Genomic DNA, 20,741 nt, shown 5'->3' on the forward strand with positions numbered 1-20,741 from the left:
CTAAGTGTTTAAACATCGAGGTGCATAAAGCAGTCCTGAGCTTCACTTTTCTTCAAAGAACAACCTTTTCTTTACCAATGTCAGTAGCAACAAAACCTTTGAGTTTTTTCATGTTTCATGACAGGTAGCAAAATCTTCACACACACCTATAGGGTATCTGCTGGAAGCTTCATCCATGGCAGCATACACAGCTTCTCTGTTCCCACCTTGGATGGGCAAGACTATAGGAGAACTCAAATTTTCAACATACAGTTCCTTTATTCCTTGTTCACCTTTTCTGAAGAATCAAGAATGTTTTGTGACTGACCAGATCTCCCCTTGTTGACTGACTGACATGGACTAAATAGTTACTACCCTCTCCAAGTTTCCACCTCACCCCTAGTTCCGAGTGGCTGCAAAACTCAGGCCCTACAAGTTTCTTTAGCTTCTTTGGATCTTAATCCCCTACCAATCCATAGTTCCTGTGAATCTTAGGAAGCAGTTAGCATCTCATCAGACCCTTTAACGTGTCTGTGGGCTTTTTGTCTGACCCCGTTATTATCTCCAGCAAGTCTTATGGACACCAAAGAAATTCATGTAGAAGTAGTAAAGGAAAACTACATTGCAGAGGAGAACATAAGGAAATATATCTTTCCATTTTTACTTCTAACTGTGATATCTCCTGCTGCATGGATTTTCTAATCTTAGCAACCAAAGCTTAAGAGTTCAAAGAATACATTGTCCCTTAGTTTTTAATCGTCAGTTGTATGCTTTCTTTCCTTAAGTACCAGTAAAAGAAATCTGCAAATGGGGTGGGGACCTTTAAACTGGAAACTCATTTTCGAGCACGTATCAGTGACTTAAAAACTCTACCAACTCTCAGTCAACAATTTCAAAACTATGTACACAAAGTTATTGTCCTAAGTCAATACATTCATGCTTTTCACTAACTGTCCAATGTATCACAGCTCAACAAAAATAAAGATACATGATTAGTTCCTTTCATCAATAAATAAAAAATCCTCATCCCTGGGTCTGTGGCTGTCAAGTAACTTAAATTCTTCATAAGATATTTTGAAATCCCAGCAAAAATATTTACCTTTGTACTTGAAAAAAATGGCCAGTCAAGAAAACAAGTGGCATTTCTTGTTCTAGGAATTTTCATTAGACTGTTAAGAGTGAAAGCCACTTAACTGCTAAGTTTTCAGTTTGTTCAAGGAAGGCAACTTCAGCTAGGCTCAAAATCACGAGTTTAAGAAAAAGACATGAAGATTTTTTTACTGCCATGGAAACACTGTATTTGCAAACACAATGGAGGAACTTACATTTTTCTGTGATCACTGTCCTAATGTCTGAACTCGAAGTTTTATTCTTCAAATTCTGAGCCAATGTAAAAACCGAATCAAGCTGAGGATGCCGCTGGTCCAAATCTGCCTTTGTTATCTGTTGAGAATTAGGATAAGATTTTTGAGTCCAAAAAGCAGAATTTAGTTAGCATCATCTGTATTATTTGTAGATAAAACATGTATGTGCTGCCACAAGTAGATAGCTGTTCCCATCGTTACTGTAACCCTTGAATTGCCAGAGTATTATTACACTGCTTTAAAAAGCAAAAATATTCTGAATTAGTTACTTAAAATCCAGAGGTGAAAGTTAACCTGTACAAACCACAGTTACCGCATCCATTGCACAATATTTTCCAGTATCTATTTTTTCACTCTCCCATAACTTATTTTCCTCTTGCCAAGCTCTGATCATTTATATAATGCAGGGAGGCAGAGGGAGTTGAAGAAGGAAGAGAACAGGAAGGAACACTCAGACTATATATTGTATAAAAACAACGTAGTTATTTCACTATGGCAATGAACCAGAAGCTCATATTACAAGTATTATACAGTTAAAAGAAAGTGTTTTCAAAGTTACACTACATCACATTATTCTTTCAATTCCAGATTTTGTTAGACACCCACAGAAAGAGTTTAGCACTTGTTTAGCCTGCAGCTTTTACTCTACAGTTACTCATGTTAATTGATATCAAGTCAAAGAAAATGAACCTTAATGGTAGCATACATCTCACAAGTAATACCCTTAGTCATGGCTCAGCATACTATGAGCTATCAACAGAAACAAACATTTACATCAGAAGCATTAATGTTACAACTCTTAATCATTTTAGCATGTCTCTGGAAATCAGTTTAGTCTAACTACAACACAACAAAACTCATTAGAAACCACTAAAGAGTGAATCATAAATGTCACCCTCCAAGTAAATATGAAGCTGCTCCAAAGTCTTCAGCATAAGCTATCTACACATTCACAAAAAGATGTCATTTTCAGGAAGTATCCTCTATATGCTTTGTTTAAAAAATAGCAGCGCCTAGCTCACATAGGGACACAGGAATTAACAGGAAATGGTAGAGGGGAGAGGAGTGTAGTAACAACAGTATTTAAAGAGTAATTTTCAAGTTATGCACTTCCCGCAGTCAGTTTCTTTTTTCTTAAAACACATGTAATTTCTTTACTGAATGTACAAGCTATTAAAGCATGAGCCAATTTTCCAATCCACTAGCCTTCACAAAAACACATACTTTCATTCGTGCAATAGTCCGATTGATCTCTTCAGTATTTCCCACGGTGACTATGTTTGACTTGAGCATTTGGTCAATCAATACCAACCAGTCAGCCAGCTCAGTTATAGTTTTATCCAGATCAGCAGGTGCAGAAAGTTCCGAAGCGTGCTGAGTCTGAACAGGAATTTCCAATGAAGAAGATACTAGCACCACCTTTTGGACATCTGAAACAGAGTTTGGGGGTTTTGTTACAGAAAAAAAGTCATGGCCACACATGCAATTGTGGGAATTACAGGTTTTTTTTGTAATTCCTATAAAAATGCAACAGCATCTATAGAGAAAACACAGCAAAATTTGTATTTGAGGCATTTTAACCACCAGAAACTAATTAATCAGAAATTCCTTTTGCCTTTTTTTTTTTAAAGGCTATTAATTATTTCATTGCATGCCAAAGACTCACCCAAATGATTCAGCCTACATACAAAAAAACCAAGAAGAAAAGTTGCAAAGGCAAAATGACATTAAATCTAATGTAGTGAAGCTAAACGCTCTTATACGAAAGGCAATTGACCCTTACTCATTTAAGAGAATACAAAAGTGAGGAAGACAATTTTAGACATTTATGTGGCTGAAAGTTTTTCCCCACTCCTGGCTCAAAATTCACTTAAGCACAAGTCGAGCTACTGCAATAGATGCTTCATGGACTTGGCAATACACAACTGTCCTAAGAAGGGACAGATGCCCACTAGTTCAACCCCATGCTTTCTAAATTTTTAACCTGACACTGCAAAGAAGCAAGGAATGAGCTGAACAGTAAGATTCGCTCCAGAAGCTGTGTTTGGTTGTGTTCTAGTTCCAAGAAAACACTAAGTTAAATCAAGCTGGAGCATGAATATTACACACTTGCCTCAAGCAATGAAATACAGGAGCTTTACTTAACACCCTGTATGAAAGGAAAACAAGTTGGTTTCTTTAAATTTTGTTTACTGCTGCTGAAAAAAAAAGTTAATTTACTGAAGTTCAAGCTGCAAATTCTTTCAGGCAAGGGCTGTCTTTTTTACCTAGTTTTCTAAAAAGGAGACCTGAACACCTTGTTTAGAGACTCTGTATCTGCTGATCTGTCTCCAACTTGAAAAGACGGCCAGTGTCAGTATCTGGTACAAAAACATTTCATATTTAGACAGCTTCCCCTACAAGATTCAGGAATGTAAGTATCTAGCAGATGAGAAAGACCTATCTGTGTCCCTACTGAGCTGAAAGATGCAGAATGGCCTTTATTTATAGGACTGCAGAGAATCTGCATGCAGGAGATACTTTACAAATAATTAGCTGTATGGAAAGCTTCTAGTGGATCTGAACTAGTAAAAGGCATGACCACAAGGTACAAATCCACAGGAAACCAGGCTGTCACAAACATAGCTATTTTGGTTTTCATTCTGTACCTAATACACCAGCTCCTGATGAGGAGGCCTAAGCTTTACTAAAACATTCCTCCATTTCAACAATCTTGGGGGAACCCTGAAGGACTCCACCAGTCCTGAACTGCCAAGTGACTTTTTCCCTAACCAAACATTCCCTCTCTCCCACAGTAACATGAAGGCAGCCCCAAGCACAGCAATGGACAACTTTTCTTATTTCCACTTGTCTAAGTTCATAGGGAAGGTTTTCCTTTTTGGATTCTTTTTGACCACAAACAGGATTAAACTCAATAAAATTAAGCACAACAGAAGGACCAATCACTCACCAGAAGGCTTTGTCTGTGTAACAAGACGAGACTGCCCAACAAATGCCTCCAGTTCTCTCACTCTGTCAGGCACTTCTCTGAACACCTACAGCCCAGCAGAGAGGAATAAAAACAGTAAGACAACCTATATTAACAGCAAAAAAGTAATCACTTATTAGAAGAGACAAAATACTGTACACCATGCTTGCTACAATGGCACGCCTCAGATATTTCAATTAATTTTTTCAAGGTATTATTTAAAAACAATAAAAACGCCAAGAGGTACTCAGAGTGTTATTTCAATACATTCCAGTGTCTTACCTAAATCTTGGACAGGAATAAATGAACTGCTGTAGACTGATTGTTTACATGGTTTTTACTGTGTAAGCATCAGAGCTATGACTCATTATTTGAGTGCACAGGCATCAGTGACAGGAAAGTAGACAAATAGGGAATTAATTTAAAAAGAAAAAAATGTTACCACTAAACTCTATTGTAGTGAAGACAAATTTGCCTCCTTTACTTTTTAAAAGTTTTTCAAAGGCAGTGATGGAAATGTAATATACCGGGGGGGGGCGGCGGAAATCCCCATTTTCATGGCTGAGTAGGTAAAAACAGTTCTTTCTTTCCCTGAACTATCAAAAGCCCCTTTCCGCAATAAATTCTTACATCCCTGATCCATAATATAATGCCAAATATTTCTATTCCTTTTTCACTTGGATGTCCAGGCTCTGCTTGAAAAAAAATCTGGTTTTACTGCAACCAGTGAGTACTTTTCTTATATACTTGCCAATGAGAATGAACAGTAGAGCTTCTAATTTACAGCAGTTGTACTCAAGAATTCCCGACACACTTGATAAGATTTTCTCACTAAGCTTTACCATAGCTTCGTTTGTTTTTGTCTTAACTGCTGCAAACATTCAACTTTCTTATACAGCAAAGATTTATTGTGACTTTCTCAACTTCAAATTAATACATTACTGTTTGCCTGCAAGTGAAATATTTTTGATCCAGCTGTTTAAAAGAAAGCCAATACAAAAGAAAAACAAAAAACCCTTAAGCTAACTAACTCATTCTGATGGAAAAATGTCCACCAGTGTTTTTACGTAGACATGGATTGGGGCACATTTCCTGAGCATGCCTGCACGGCTTCCAAGACAGTTTATGTACATCACAGATACACGGAAAGAAAAACAACCATTTTAAGTACACCACTATATTTTCAGCTTCAGCTACTCAATGCTGAAGAAATGCACACCTTATTCCACCTCACGTTGAGGGACTGCAGGCAATCAGAAAGTTTGTCTTTTTCCTGAAGATCAACATTTTTATCCAAAAGCACTTCAGGTTCAGTTCTGTTCAGCCATTCCAGTTTGTCTCCCTGTACTTCCATCTCCTCACTTAAGACCTAAAATGGACAGAAGAGTTTTAGACTGAAGCAAAACGCATACTTGCTTAAGTAAGGGGGGGGAAAGGAAGCTTTCCTTAAACTCCAATATTTAGAAATTTCCCTGGAAACATGTAACAGAAAAGCTTCTATTTTGGTCTTTATGCTGTATCTAGAAACTATTAAAACATTTATTCAAATACCAACATTTATTGCTAACTGGAAAAAAAACCACAAAACTGCAAACAGCCAAGGTACCTATACAGCTTTACATCATGCACACTGATTCTCATCTTACAAGATGCTCCTGTTTGATCAGCTCTGGAGGTACCATGTGTATCCAAAAGGCAACACATTGTCAATCAAAATTGTTGACTGCATTCATTTTTTTAAAAAATTAAAAACTAAGGGCCCACTCCTGACATGCATTATACAAGTACATGGTAGATCACTACAAGGTACTTTACTCTTAAGGAAATGTACTCTGAAGTTATTTAAAAACTAAACATAACATTACAACTTCATTTTGATCAACCTCCCACAGCCTTCTTTCTCTTTAAACATGAAAGTGCAGGTCAGATCGTGCAAAAAAAAAAAAAAAAAAAAAAAGCTCATGCTTGGATTCCCACTGACTTTAAATCAACTGTGCTATCATTTACCTATAGACCACAAGCACTGTGGAACAGGAGTCACAAATTTTGTCTTTAAAGCACTAGAATAAAAAAATTACAATAGCAAGTACGCATCATATTTATCCATCCCAGTATTTATATTATTCTCTGTTGCACAAGTATTATGGAGGTATGCATAGTAAAGTGACAGGAACACAGGCCTGGAAGGGAGATCACTGAACAGAGAACCCTGCTACAATAAGCAGTATACCAAGTAGTGCCTTTCCTAAATTTTCAAGGGTCTACACCTTTAAAAAAAAAAAAAAAAAAAAACACACACAAAATTTTTAAACATGTTATATCTTTTTTAATTGGAGGCTGCTCCAGAAGCTCTATTTAGAAATCTCCTTCTCATTCCCAGATCGTATTACTCCTGACAGACCAGTTAACATCTGTTATTCCTACTTACCTAATATCAGCCTTTAATAATAGCTCATCTTCCCTACACTTCCTCATTCTCATCATCATATCCCTTCTCATTGTTATTTGACTAAACAAAACATGGAAAGCTCCAGGTTTCTTTGCAGATGAGTTCTTCACCCTCCTGAACAGCCCAGCAATCTTACTCAGTACCTGTTCTATTGCAAACTCACTTTTCTTTAATATCCATAACCAAAATTGCACACACATTCCTGCTTTCACAGGGACAAATTGGTACTTAATAATTCCCTACCAGTGTTTCTCTAGCAAATTCTGCTCTTTCCCCCCTTATTCCAGTTCTACCTTTAACTTCAGGTATCTATATTAAGGTAGAAGACATGAAAAATTAAACTGTCATGATAGTCAGACAGCAAATACTCAACTGACAGGAGTCAATTTGTTTAGGCAAACGTAACTGCAACTACTTTACATTGTTTATACATATTTGTTGGAACTTCAAGCCTTTCCACCTGATTTGGTCTAACAGAGGTTTTCTGCTTGTTGGTTTTTTTAATTACTAATTTTTAAGAAATGAGTAAGCAGGTTTGTTGGATTGACTACTCCTTCCATTCCTCTAGGATTCCAGAAACATTCTCTTTCACATATCTACAAACCAAAGATATTTTGTTGTCAGAGCCAGACACAAAATAAACAGGAAAAATACACACATACATATGCACCCAACTTACTTGAAATGACAAAAACCCTTGTAGTTTCAAAAGCAGCTTAAACAGAATCTTCCACACGTAACAAAGTATTAAAGCTGCCCACTAAATGGGACAATGGTGCTTATTTACTATTTTAAGCTTATTGGCTTTTTGCTAAAGTTTTGACAATTATAAAGTTGTCTTGGGGACATCATCTCCAGTGAAATTCCACTTACTGAGTTTTATCAGTAGTACATCTATTTCTGACTTTCTGATACATAGCCACCATGTTCTGGCTAGATAACCCAACTTCATTACAAAATGCATCTTGCCTGTGTAAGTAATCTCACAAAACTGTCTCACACAACCATAATTCTTCTTCGGCTATTTACAATGTGAAAATTCCCCTCCCCAAAAGCCATGTCCTGTTGCCTTGCACAAGACATACATGTGCATACACATATAAACGCTAATTAATCTTGCCTGTAATTCTTTCAAGTTTTCTTCATGGTCAAATGTAAATCTTGCATCCAGAGCATTTTCTACATTTTCCAACCAGCAACGCAGCTCATCAAGCTTCTTTCTGTACTCTATCAGCTGCTGATTCTCTCCTTTTAGCCTTAAAAAGGAAAACAAAAAACCCACATGCATTTCCGCAGTGAACACAGCACGTCAGTCCTATATTACTCCTGATGCAACACAGTCACGTGTTTTTCAGTGGTTGAGCATTTTAAAGGATTCATTTTGGTATTCAAAAGATTCTATCCTCACCATTAAAATGCAAGATACTTGCAAGTTCATACTACCACCTTAAAAATAGATAAATTTCAGTTCCAAAGTCACAAAATAGACTTTTAAAAGTCTGCAGAAAACATTAAACATAAGCGACAGTAATGACACCACCTTCAGGCCTAATCATTGTAAGCCACTACAAGGCCACTGCTAGTAAAAGTATTAGAAATGTCCCTAAACCCTCCAAGGGAAAAATTCCCTAAATCACAAAAAGCTTTAAAGGAACTTCTCAAACTAAATAATTAAGAAAAAACTTATTACATTCCTAAATGTATCGGGTGATGTTAAAAACACATAATTATATAAGTAGCCTCCAAAAATAGCTATTCATTCCAGGATTTATCCTTCTACATTTTTTAGCAGTAAGAACAGAGAAGGGCCTTAATATTCCCAGCTACACTGAAAATTGGTATCTTTATCTCAGACAACCTTGCTCTTTGTTGTTTTGAAGTAAATTTAAGGCTAATTTAAAATGGATTTTCATTTTGTTCAGAAAATACCTAGTCAGATGGATTGTATCATTGCAAACACAGACCTGAAGATCTTCTTTTATAGTATTGTGGAAATTCAAGAACAATACAAGTGTTTCAATTAGTGTCTTTGACAATGCAAAAATAGAAATCAAGGTAATGTACTTACAGTTCAGCCTCAGCCAGAGAAAAGTAGCTGAGTACTCCTTCCTAAAAAAGTCTGGCTTAGCAATGAAATGATTTAATAACAAAGGAAAATCGTAAGAAAAGAAGTTTTGTGGTTGTCATTTGATGGGTTGTATTAAACACAGATTCACTAAGCAGTCAGTTGCAGGTGCATTTATGAGAAATTGGTTCTAGAAGACAGTTCAGAACACAGAGGTCTGAATGTCACGAAAATTCAGATTAATGACAGTGTGCAATAGAATGCACTCTCTCTCCCAGAGCCTTCTAAATGAGATTCTCCTCATCAGATCTGGTCAGACATCCAAATTTCTGATTAACTTATTACCTCTGTTGTCTATCCATGACCTCCGCGGTGATTGCTTTCCAGCGTCTATTCAATCCTGCCAGCTTCTCCTGTAGGAAGCTCCCGTCTGTAGCAGACAGTTTCTGTATGATCCCTTCCCCAGTTCTGTTCAATGCTGAAACACTAGTCTGATGGCTGCTGACTCCCTCTTCAAGTTCCTGTCAGAAACATAAAAGCCACACAGAATTTTATTACTGACCTAAAGTGACTTTGATCTGTGGCTCATAATATGCAGGATGAATCCTGGGTGCATATTATTTTACTAAAACAGGCACTTAAAGCCATCTTACTTAAAATTGCATGCTGTTGATTTAAGTTATTAAGAGTCTGTTGTTGAATCTAGTTCAATTTTCTAATGAGTGTCATAAAAAGATAATGACACAGAATAGGCTGCCGGATACTACTTAGGATCACAAGAATTCATTTAAACCATCAGTGCTAGAATCCACACTCATGTTCAATTCCTTTCCCCTTAATGTACAGCACTTTCTAGTACAGCTAACAGATGGTATGACTTTTTTTAACCAGTTCTTTTCATAACCTATGCCCCTGACTATTTCTGTAACTTAACAGTATTTTAGCTAGGACAATTATGGCTGTGCTGCCATGGTCCCCCCAGACATCACAGAAAATCCATGAAACTAAAGGAATCAGAAGATGTCAGGATCAAACCTTCAAATATCCCTAACCACTACAAAACTTTACATTGTTAGTAAAAATTTCTTTGCAACTAGATGAGGAATAAGATGATTCAAGAAAGAGAAGGGAAATGCCCTAGAAAACTCAAAGCACCAAGGATAAAATACAAACTGTATGTTAGGTAAAATACGCATTGCTTTTGCAACACATACCTAACTCTTGGATAACCGTTATTCAAAAAAAAAAAAAAAACAAAACAACAAACTGATCCTTAAACTTATGGTTTTTTCTCCTTATTTAAAAGGAAGTAAAGTAGTTTAGCTAAACAGACAAGTCTGTTCTTCCATAATGATGAGCTAGAAAGACATCAGGGAATTAAATTCCAGAACTGAAGTCTGAAACAATCAAATCTAAGACTTTTACAATTGGAATATTCTCTTTTTCTAGATTGCTTATACAAGGCAGGATCTTGCAAAGTCATTAGTTTAAAACAATAATTTGCTAAGTTATAATTGACCATTATTGGGGTCCATTTTTTTAATTGTGAGTAGAAAGAAAGTGAAATAATATACTGGATTTCTTAACTTATAAACATATTTTTAAATATGTAACAAAACTTACAAATCAACAAAAATCATGCCCACATTTGAATTATCAAATTATCTCAAACCCATCCATACTAAGAGTCAACATAAAACCCCATTCTATAAGCAGGAGTTGAGCTCTTCCCCACGAATCATTTTAAACTGCAAGTGAAAAAAATTTTTAAGAGTTACCACTTTTTAAAGTGTAATTACACAGCCTCATTTCAAATCTATATGTCTATATAGAAAACTAGAATTTTAGATGAAAAAATCTAGACTTTTTCCAGCTTGCTCATTTTCTGCACAAATCATACATACCTGCTGATGCAGCCCAGCTGTCTGCAGCTCCAGGCTGCCATCTGGACCACGGGCATCGGCCAGTAACACTTCAGCTTCCGTTATCCAGTGGGAGAGATCATTGAGATCACAGTGGAACTGCCTCCATGCCTCAATGGCTCTATCAAAACAACTGTGTGAAAACAAAGCATTGAACAATTATCCAAACCGTTTTGGTGAAAAGGCTACAATACCTACTCCACTGAGTAGAAACTTGCCTTGTGAAACAGAAAGGCTAGCATACAGCCTGGTTAACCAAGTCCCAGTACTGAAGGCTTCCTGAAATAGTAGCAGCTGGTAAAAGCCAACAGCACAGACTGTCATTAACTTCCAGCTGAAGGAAAAAAAGGGCAGTCCTAAGCAAACTTTTGTTTCTATCACTTAAAAAATAAAGATTGATTAGCTGCATCAAATTGGTCTGCAGAACCCTTTTTTTCTTTATTATAAAATGGTTCAGATATCAGAGACTGTGGAACATGAAATATGATTAATGGCTCGGATTTATGAATTAAAAAAAAAAAAACAATCATGGGGTGCTGATACCTGGAATTTAATAAGTGAGGGTGATTTTGATTATATAGAATTGGCTGTATTGCCAGTAGGCCTGCATAAGTAGGTCTTATAGAATTTAATCACACAATAATTTACCAGGCATTTAATTATTATCATCATCTTTGCAGCCTAAAATTAATGTGTAGCTTAACTTGAAGGGCAACCTTTTCTAGCATGGAACAGGCTGAATTGTCACAGTCAGAAAATTGTTTTTAACCAAAATGAGAATTCTACTATGTTAACAAACTAACAAAACTAGCCCATGAATGTTAAATAAGAAAGCCATGTCAGAAAAGCATGGAGAGAGTGGCTTGCTTTCTATTTGTTGATTGCGAACTCTATGTTAGCATTATAAAGCAAATAGGACAGATGTCTCAAAGGACACAGGACTTGAGACAAACATGATATCTACCATCAAGGCCAACAGACTAGAGAGTATACCATTCCAATCTAACAGGAGGCCAGGTCTCCTGCTAATCAGAGGACTGTAGTGTAACAGAAGAAAGTTCTCATCTGCAGCCCATTATTTTTGTCTTAAAAAATGCCAACAGCAAAGAATCCAGGGTTACTGTGTATATACAGATGCAATCTGAAATTAGCACCATAACATCAAAGATATCCAAAACCAAAATTTCAAAAGCTACCATTGCATCTATTTTCTTCACCAATAAAATTCAACAGCCCCAGAGTTCCTAGTGAGATTATTTTCATCAAAATTATATCTCATTTTTATCAAGACATGCATATTTCTTGGCACATACAGGGCTTTTTTGTTATTATTCTTCTTCATGTGGGCCAATTCCAATAAAGAAGAAAGCCTTAAAAATCTCTACTTAAATTTTTCTGACCTTACCTCCTAGTTCTACCATGTCAGTTTCCTGCACATATCTCAATTCGATACACTAGATCAACCTGTAGACTGACCCCAAATCTCAATCTCCTTTTATTTCTCAGGTACATTTTAGTCTAACTGAACATACTGTCTCACAATAGTATCTCATTCCACATTTAATGAGAAGAGATATTCTAAGCACTACAAATAGTTTAGAAGTATAATTTATTAACTTCCTTTAAAATTAAAGTTTTGGGGGGAAGTTTTGAACACATGACTTTTTCAGAATGCAGAATTCTAAAACTTTAGAGAACACTTTGAGATACAAAGCTTTAAATCCTGCCATTTCTGTTGTTAGCCTACAGTTCCATCAGTATTTTAAGCAACAAGATGAAGTTTCACCCTGGTTTTGAGCCAGATGCACATGCTGCTGTTTCACAGGCTGCCTCAGCTGAAAGATAAAAGTACCAAAGTCCTGTCACTACAGTACCAAGACCTGGCTACTCCTTGCCTCCTCTGCAGGAACCCACTTGCTTCCAAACCACATCTCATTCCCAAGTCAGCAACACTTTTAGCACTGCGTGAAAGTCCACGGCAGAAGGAGCAGAACTACCAAACCAGCAGTGTTACAAACAGCTCAACAAAGCATTAAGCCCACACATACACACACATTTTACTTTACATATATGTTCAAGTCAAACTGAAGTCAAGTGGATTTAGCTGGACACTTAGAAGCTTTGCTAAGTACACTTTAATTCAACTTGTGCTTGGCTACATCAGAGCTTTTATCAAAGGTTTAACTACTTAGCTGGCACTTAATCACAAAATCATTACTACCTCTGAAAACTAAATCAATCTTTTGCCACAGACTTCAGATGCTGTTTCTCCTAATTCTGTCAAAATCTCCAGCCACTCCAGAAATAGAAAAAAGCCAAATACTATTAAGGAGATAGACTCTTTTAGCCTTCTTGCTTATACTTCGGGTAACACTAGGAAAAGCAAGAATAAACCTGGTTAAACGTTCTTCTTAGTAACAGAAAGGGTATAAAAATACTAATGCCAAAATACAGCATTTTAATATTGATACTAATATTGTCTTCATTAATCAAAGCATAACCTTCTATTAAAATTGCAGCACTTAGTATATTCAGGACTCTACATACCATTTAGTGCAAATTGCTAGTCCAGTAGTCCCTTTTGTACGAAAATCATGCCCAATATTGTTGTCATTAAGATGCAGAGCTTTACAAACTTCATGAAGTTCAAGATTAATTTGTATTCAGTGAACCAACTGAGGAGGTAATCCATTGCATTTTGCCAGCTAATCGTAAACATTGAACTTGCACTTTGATACACTTATCTTTTTCAATGGGAAAACTAAGTTTCTGGTTAACCCTGGCTACCCAATGAAATCAAATTTAAGTAGCAAATGAAATTGTACTCATACTTACAAAATGATATATTAGTTAAAGCTTTTCAATTAAGTTACAGGGGGGGAAGAGGCATAACAAACTTAGTGTGCGTCATACCTATGATGACAACAAAATAGCTGCAGGGATATAAATACAGATGGGCACCAGATTCTGGAGCGGTTGTCTCCAAATACGGCAAGTGACCACCAGCAAGAGCACAAGAAGTGGTACCTAGCTGGCACCGCCATTTGTTTTCAAATTAAAAACCAGTGAAACAACAGTGCCTGCTGAGTTACTAGAAATCTTGATGCTTCACTGATCCAGTGGCCTAGAATTTCTGGAAGTCTCTGCTTAGACAATACCACCAACTGATTTTTATATTCCTACACATACACCAGCGCTCTGAGGAAGAGCTGAAAATATCAGCTTATATAATACACTCTCTTCCTAAAAACATCTCTTCAAAAACACTACCAAATGTGTTTGATATCAGATGATTTCTGGTGCTACAAAGCAAGTGAACATGCCTAGACATTACTTTATGCTCTACAGAACTTCTGCATTAACCATTACCTTCTATCACCATTGAAAAGTAAATACTGTAAAGGCCAATTAACTACAGTATGAGCCTTTGCATTTAATTTCAAGTTTCATAAAATCATTTTCAGTCATTAAGGTTTTTTTGCTCAGCAGCAATCTCAATGTCGGCTGCTGTTTGTAGTGCAAGTACCTTCAGGTCAGTGGTAACTTCCTGAACACGTACTTTCATACTTTTACAAACTCCAACGCAAAATGCTGTTCTGACACACTTTTCCAACTTTGACTAAGTGGTATTGAGTTTGTTTATAAACATTTAAAGTTGATTCAGATAATAAGGCATTTTCAGCTTAGAGTATCTTCTGTAAGGGGTGGGGAGAAATCAAAGCTTAGTTTAACTCCCCCCCCCCCCCCCCTTACTTTTTTGGCATAAGTGAAATTTCAGCTGTTTTATATTTGTGGAAAGGAAATAGGAAATACATTTTTCTTAAGCACTGATTTCAATATTCTCTTGTTCTCTCAACCACAAAATTTTCAAATATGGTCATCTTTCATCTTCAATTAGTTACAACAAACATTATTGGCAACTATCATACGTGCTGTATTTTAAAGACCCCCATCCTTTCAAACTCCTTCCCTCCTTTAAAAGCAGCCTTGAATTCTCTGTTAAAAGATGTTTTACTCAACATTTTTCTTCCTGAGCTTTGCAATACCTTTTCAAAACAAAAATTTTATGTTTTATAAACAAAATATTCTGGTTTATAAACTAAAACCAATCAACTTCATAAAAGCACCCAAACTACAATTTGCACGTTAACTGTTTCAACATTCAATAATTCTGGCAATTATTGTGTAATACTAACGTATTAAAGCTGATCACTGCCAAACTGTTTATCTTCAATCATTAGGGTATATTTGTAAAACACTTATCTTCAAGTATGTAAAATATTTATCACGTAGTCACAGAAACCAAACATCCTTGACTTACCACTTACGATCATTGTACATTCTATTAATTCTGTCCCATTCCGCATTCAGCTGGGTTAGTGCATCTCCTATTATTATCGCCTCGGGTCCAGACGCTTCTAATATAACATCAGGCTGTTTCTCATGTATGACTGCAATTTGATCCCCAAGTTTATCCAAAATATCTTTTATGTTCTGCAAACACAGTAGTGACACAAGCCATTAGTAAAGTCAACAACAGTAGAAAATAAAACTAAAGACCAAAAAGTAATCTCTTCAAAATACCGTTCCAAAAAAATCAGTATCTACAAGAAGACCATGACCATCAGCAGTTTACAGATTAAATAAATTTTAGCGACTGAATAGTCCATCACACCTTCTTAAGCATGTGTCCTCCTCAGCTTTTTATGAGGATGAAATATTTTACATATCCAATCTGTTCCTGAGGTAAAGGGGCACACCATGCTTCTCAAAACAGCAGTACCTTCATTATTAAACAAATGTGCCCCTTTGTCTTGAAGACACTGTACATATTCCTTCCTCATATAAAAAAAGAGCCACAAAACATGACTTTATTATGTTTCATGTAACCTCCATTTGCACAGAACTGCAAAAGCATAAGCTACGTAAGTTTTAGATTTAAGTGACAAAGTTAAAGCAATCTGTTTCAAATACCACTGAACTATGATGTGAAAGTACCTTTAAACTACATGCTGTTGTAAGACTGCCTTGGTATTCAGAGGACAGTCCATGCAAACAGTGGAATTTACTTATCTTTTTGAATTTAAAACAGTAACACTTCTAAAAATTCTATGCTCTGCTATTTTTCTGAAAATATCCTTGGAATGTACCACAATTTCAAAATCAGACAAGAGACCTGCACCAAAATGAAGCATTTTAAACTCATCTTAACATAAACACTCCTAATTTTACTTAAGGGAGCACAGAAGCACAGTAAACAGGGACAAGACAACCTCACCAAAACAGAAGTCACCCACTTTGTCAAAAGTTGGCATCATTCCCCTATTTGCTTTTGAAAACTATGCCAAAAAATGAAAGCATGTACACAGCACAAAGAAAAGCAGGTCAGGGAAGTGGACTGAAATTCTGAAAAGCTTTTAAAGGACCTGTATAACAGCTGCAGAAACAGCTGATCTAGCTCTTGGCAAGAGGCAAAGCCTGACTACCTCAAATATAAGGACACACAGACCCCACTATGCTTCCCAACCTACAGAGGTACATCTACACTGCACCACACCATGTGCAATTCTGAACTCCATGGATATTTTCTGTGGGAATCTCTGTATCGTGCTCCTTTGCATGCACAAAATTAACCAGGACTCGGACTTCTACAAACTTAACTCACATTTGACAGCAGGATTCAATATTTTCAAACATGCTTTCTTCATCCCTTTTTGAAGAAGGACAAATCCTTAACTACTTTCTCATCATCAGTTACACAGGTAAATCCACTGGCTGACAATGAGGAGAAGTGGGAGCTTAAAGTTGAGCTCATATTGATGCTTTGCTAATCAGAACAGGTACCACTGTCTTGTGGCCTCATATATAGTTTCATACAAGAGTCAAGAATCTGCCTATCTCCCTCTTCCCATGTGAGCGATTGATTTCACATGACACAGAGAACAGCAGCTCTTTTAAGGAGACCAAGCGGGAACACAAGGAGAGTGGCTTTAGCATTTCTCTACATATTACGTAGACTACTTAATGAAAAACACAACAGTTTCTTCAACAAAAGAAGTTAAACCCTTCTCCTCCAACCTCCCACCCAGCTTCCACACTGCTCCACTTTGTATCCAGATTCTGCGTAGAAGGAAAAATTAGCCACAAAACTGTCTCATTATTAAATTCTCAGTGCATATTGATCCAGTATATACTGAGCAAAAATACAAATACAGCTATACAGTCGCTAAGGTGGTCTTTTATCTTGTGTATTCCCTTCTCCCCTTCTTCCCTCTGAATATATTGCTTAGACATGCAGTACCTTCAGTGCATCCTCCTGAGTTGAAAAATCGTCATAGACACCAGTATTTAGCTCCGGTGCATTCAGCAGCAGTTCAACATCAGCCATGGCCAGCAAGACTTTGTTGATTTCAACCAAGTATTCAGCCGAAAAAGGCAAGGTCCTAACCCCTGCGGCAAAGTGGCCTTTTAACTTCTGCTGGACAGGGATTGCCTAAAAACATGAGAGTTCATTTCTTGTTTCAAAGAACAAGCAATTTTATGAAAAAATCCTAGATCAGTAGACTATATTCAGAATAAGTACTATTCTACATTAAAAGACAGAACAAAGGCCTTTCTACAAAAGTTACACAAATTCAGAAAGCTGCAAGTCCTGCAGAGAGCTATTTCTGTATTTATTTTAAAAAGTCAGAAAACAGATATCATGCTTCACAATGACCCCGTATTATTCTTTGTTAAAACCCTGGGGAGTGGGGAAGGGCGCTGCTGTTTCTCTCACCCTAATCCTTACCGTTTCCAGAAATTACACTTCTTGATCAAGCCTGTATCTAGTTGTGATTACAACCCAGTGTCTGCTTCCTTCATAATTCACTGAAGTAGACTTTTTTTCCCCCATTCCACATTCTTTTCAATAAGCTTCCCTACCCACATTTCCCAACCATTTTTTAAATAAATTAGTGCTCCACCAGTACCACAATAGGCTTTTTGCAGCAATAAGACATACTGACTCCTCAACAGCTTAGCAATTATCATCTGCTCTGGCTGTAAGACCAGGCTATCTAGCCAAGTACCATGTTAGCAGATAAGAAAGCAAGAACAGTAATGGAATGCAGCTTTTTCTTGGATCACATATGATAGCCTGGATCCGAAGCATTAGGAAGCCAACTACAAGAAGCTATATTCTGCCTGGCAAAGGTAGCAGAGGCAGGTAAAGCAGATACTCCGAAGACTGAAAGCAGGTTTTTGCTGAAAATGTTTCTTGTCCAACAGGATTTGTTACCATCTCTGAAAACAGGCCAGTTCTTTAAAATCAGCAATAAAAAAAGTAAACCCACCTCCAAATATTGGAGAACTCGACGAACTTCTAAGCCATCATCCTGTACTCAGTGAATTTGAGTCAAGCAGGATAGAGGCACTCAACTGTATGATTTACTAACAGCTGAAAATACACTTAAGAGTGTGAAGAATAAATGTATGTTCACAGCCATTTCAGCCAGTGAATTTTACTTTGCAATTAGTCTGGGCTGGGTGCACACATGCAAATCACAAGTACAGCTGACAACCAGTAAAAAATTAAGCCCCACTAACAAAGTTGTTTGCAAACACCTGTCTGTATCTTCCTCCTCCACATGTTTCTGAGCATTTCAAATATGTCACTCAAATTAACTGGAAGCTAACATATGCAGCATGTGTAGAGAAAAAGAAAAAAAGGACTGCCACAGAAAAGGTATGTTCACATATTCACCATTCAAGATTTCTTCTTGTGCACTGAATGCTCCTAAGGATTTTATTTGTTACGTATTAGTTTGGGGTTTTTTCTTTTGTTTTCTAAAGTAGACAGTCATCCCTGTTTTGAATCTGAGGGACACAGTTGTACTTCCACAAGACCTTTACCACCAACCATGGTATACTTTCTGTCATTCATTGCACACCAAAGAAATAGGATGTACAGGCACGTAAGCATAAACTGAGTCTACTGAAAACAAGTATTACAAACAAGCATCATAAAATACTCCACATTGCTTTTGATTCAGTAACAGTACTGCCCAAGAAATTGACATAAAATTACATAATTTACTTTGCATGTTTAACTACATAAACATTTTAACCAAAAGTGTTTACCCAGTCTAATCTCAGATCACCACACATTATTTACATCTCTGTCAATAAATACCCTTTTGATTAGAAGTGATCACTTTTTAACCATTCCTTGCCCCTTCTCTCTCACACTCAATATATTTCATAGCCAGTTTTCTAGGAAAAGGTTTTCCAAAGCTAAAATCTCATGTCCATTTTATTTATTCTTCTGGGTTAATTAATGCAGTCAGTAAGAAACATATTTGTGAGCAATGTAGCTAATGGTTCATATTTAAGTAACCCAGAACCTTCTCCATAAAAAGCACAATAGGCAAACAAACATGTTTTCTTTATTGCAGGAATAATACTTCAAAGAGCTTTCAAGATGGTGTCCATGTTTCAGTTTATAGGAAAAACTGCACTGTGCCTACAACAGCAAATTCATTTACCATCTGCAAAATTATCATTTTCACTTCAAAACAGTTTTCTAAAACCTGGAAAAAATCTCTCAGGAATTTTAGTCAACTAATTACCTCTGCAATTTAAGATTTAATTTTTCCTTTCCCTCATTCCAAGCCAAGTCAGATTAGAGCAATTTAAATAAATACTAAAGCAAGGTTAGAAAAGAAGGAAATCAAGGAGATACAAACTTCTGATGCAGACACTTCTAGCTAACAGATTTGTGGCAAAACAAGGGTTATTCAGAAGTACATGCTATGCAGAAGGGTTACCAATATTTCAGAGACACTTAACTCCATAATCCCTAGAAGCATACACGATGAGGAATATTTATGATCTAGCCACTTCCAGCAAATCAATATATAGATATATATAACCTTCAAGCACTATAAGTAAGTCCTCTCTTCCACACTCATTTACAAAAACATAAATAATGTATTACATAAAACCTTAATTGGAGTCTACTACCCAGTTTGGCAGCTGATATCTTTCTTTCCCTCCCTGTTTGTTCATTTCAAATACTAGTTTCTCTTCCTCTGCTCACTGCACCTTCCTTATATTAGGGTGAGGGCTTGAGCCAGCTGCACACCAGTGGGTCAAGAATTCATTTAGTTCTTCTCAGTCCTGAGCCGAGATGAGCAAAAAGCACTGCAATTTGCTATTTAGTAGTCTGGGGGCCCTATGGATACATCCAGGGTTTCCCTTTCCCCACCTGCATCAGATATCCCTACTGACTAAAGAAGGGGGAGGGAGAGTGTTCACACACTGAATAGATGGTAAAAATTGGGGAGGGGCAGTTTCTGTTGAAGAATTTTAGCATTAGGGTCCCCCCTGGTGCTGAGGGTAAGTCAAGTCTGGTGGCTCCAAGAAAATTCTAGAGCAACTGTGTTCACCTAAAATGATGATATTTGGGAACACTATTTCTCCCTTTAGAAATGGTATGGTCCCATATCATTTTTGGTGTTCAAGCTCAATTAGTAAAGCAGGTGAAAGAACAAGCCATAAAAGTAAAGTAAGGTCACTTGAGACAGTCTGACTTACCACTCAAATATCAGAAAGCTAGAAGCACAGGCACATGAAGCAAAAGCAGCAGTTTCCGAGTTTCACAGCAGTAACGAAAACTGCTGTGGTTCCTTTCTGAAAGCCTAGCTGACTCAGCCAGGCTAGAAATTACATCTGGAAGTATAAGGATGTTTTTACACAACTTAACTAATTCTGAGCAAAGATAACATTTCTCCATCAACAGTCTATTCTAACTGCTATGGTAATCTACATTTATATGATATTCTGCAGCACGCAGATACCAAGATGCAGTTATCCAGGAATGGATCCAGTAGTGCCAGGGATTAGCTGCAGTATATCCCTAAAGAAAAGGGCTTTATAGGAGGCAAAGGATCTTAGAGAAGATCAGTCAACCTGCAGCAAGACCAACAGTGACAAGGAAGACTAGTCTGTAGCA

General features: G+C 36.9%; 1 protein-coding gene across 6 annotated transcripts in view; it reads right to left on the reverse strand.

The window, feature by feature from the left end:
* The window catches only part of UTRN (utrophin), a 389,395-nt gene that overhangs the window by 231,682 nt on the left and 136,972 nt on the right, over positions 1–20,741 (reverse strand). For all 6 annotated transcript variants that reach the window (XM_075036045.1, XM_075036046.1, XM_075036047.1 and 3 more), the window contains 9 exons: positions 17,049–17,240; positions 15,069–15,241; positions 10,730–10,880; positions 9,171–9,346; positions 7,881–8,016; positions 5,531–5,680; positions 4,294–4,378; positions 2,568–2,773; positions 1,305–1,422 (listed from right to left, as the gene is read on the reverse strand). In XM_075036045.1, coding sequence (XP_074892146.1) covers positions 1,305–1,422; positions 2,568–2,773; positions 4,294–4,378; positions 5,531–5,680; positions 7,881–8,016; positions 9,171–9,346; positions 10,730–10,880; positions 15,069–15,241; positions 17,049–17,240 — 1,387 coding nt within the window. The remainder of the gene's footprint in view (positions 1–1,304; positions 1,423–2,567; positions 2,774–4,293; positions 4,379–5,530; positions 5,681–7,880; positions 8,017–9,170; positions 9,347–10,729; positions 10,881–15,068; positions 15,242–17,048; positions 17,241–20,741) is intronic.

This window comes from Buteo buteo, chromosome 9 (genome assembly GCF_964188355.1).
Source record: "Buteo buteo chromosome 9, bButBut1.hap1.1, whole genome shotgun sequence".
Taxonomy (NCBI): domain Eukaryota; kingdom Metazoa; phylum Chordata; class Aves; order Accipitriformes; family Accipitridae; genus Buteo; species Buteo buteo.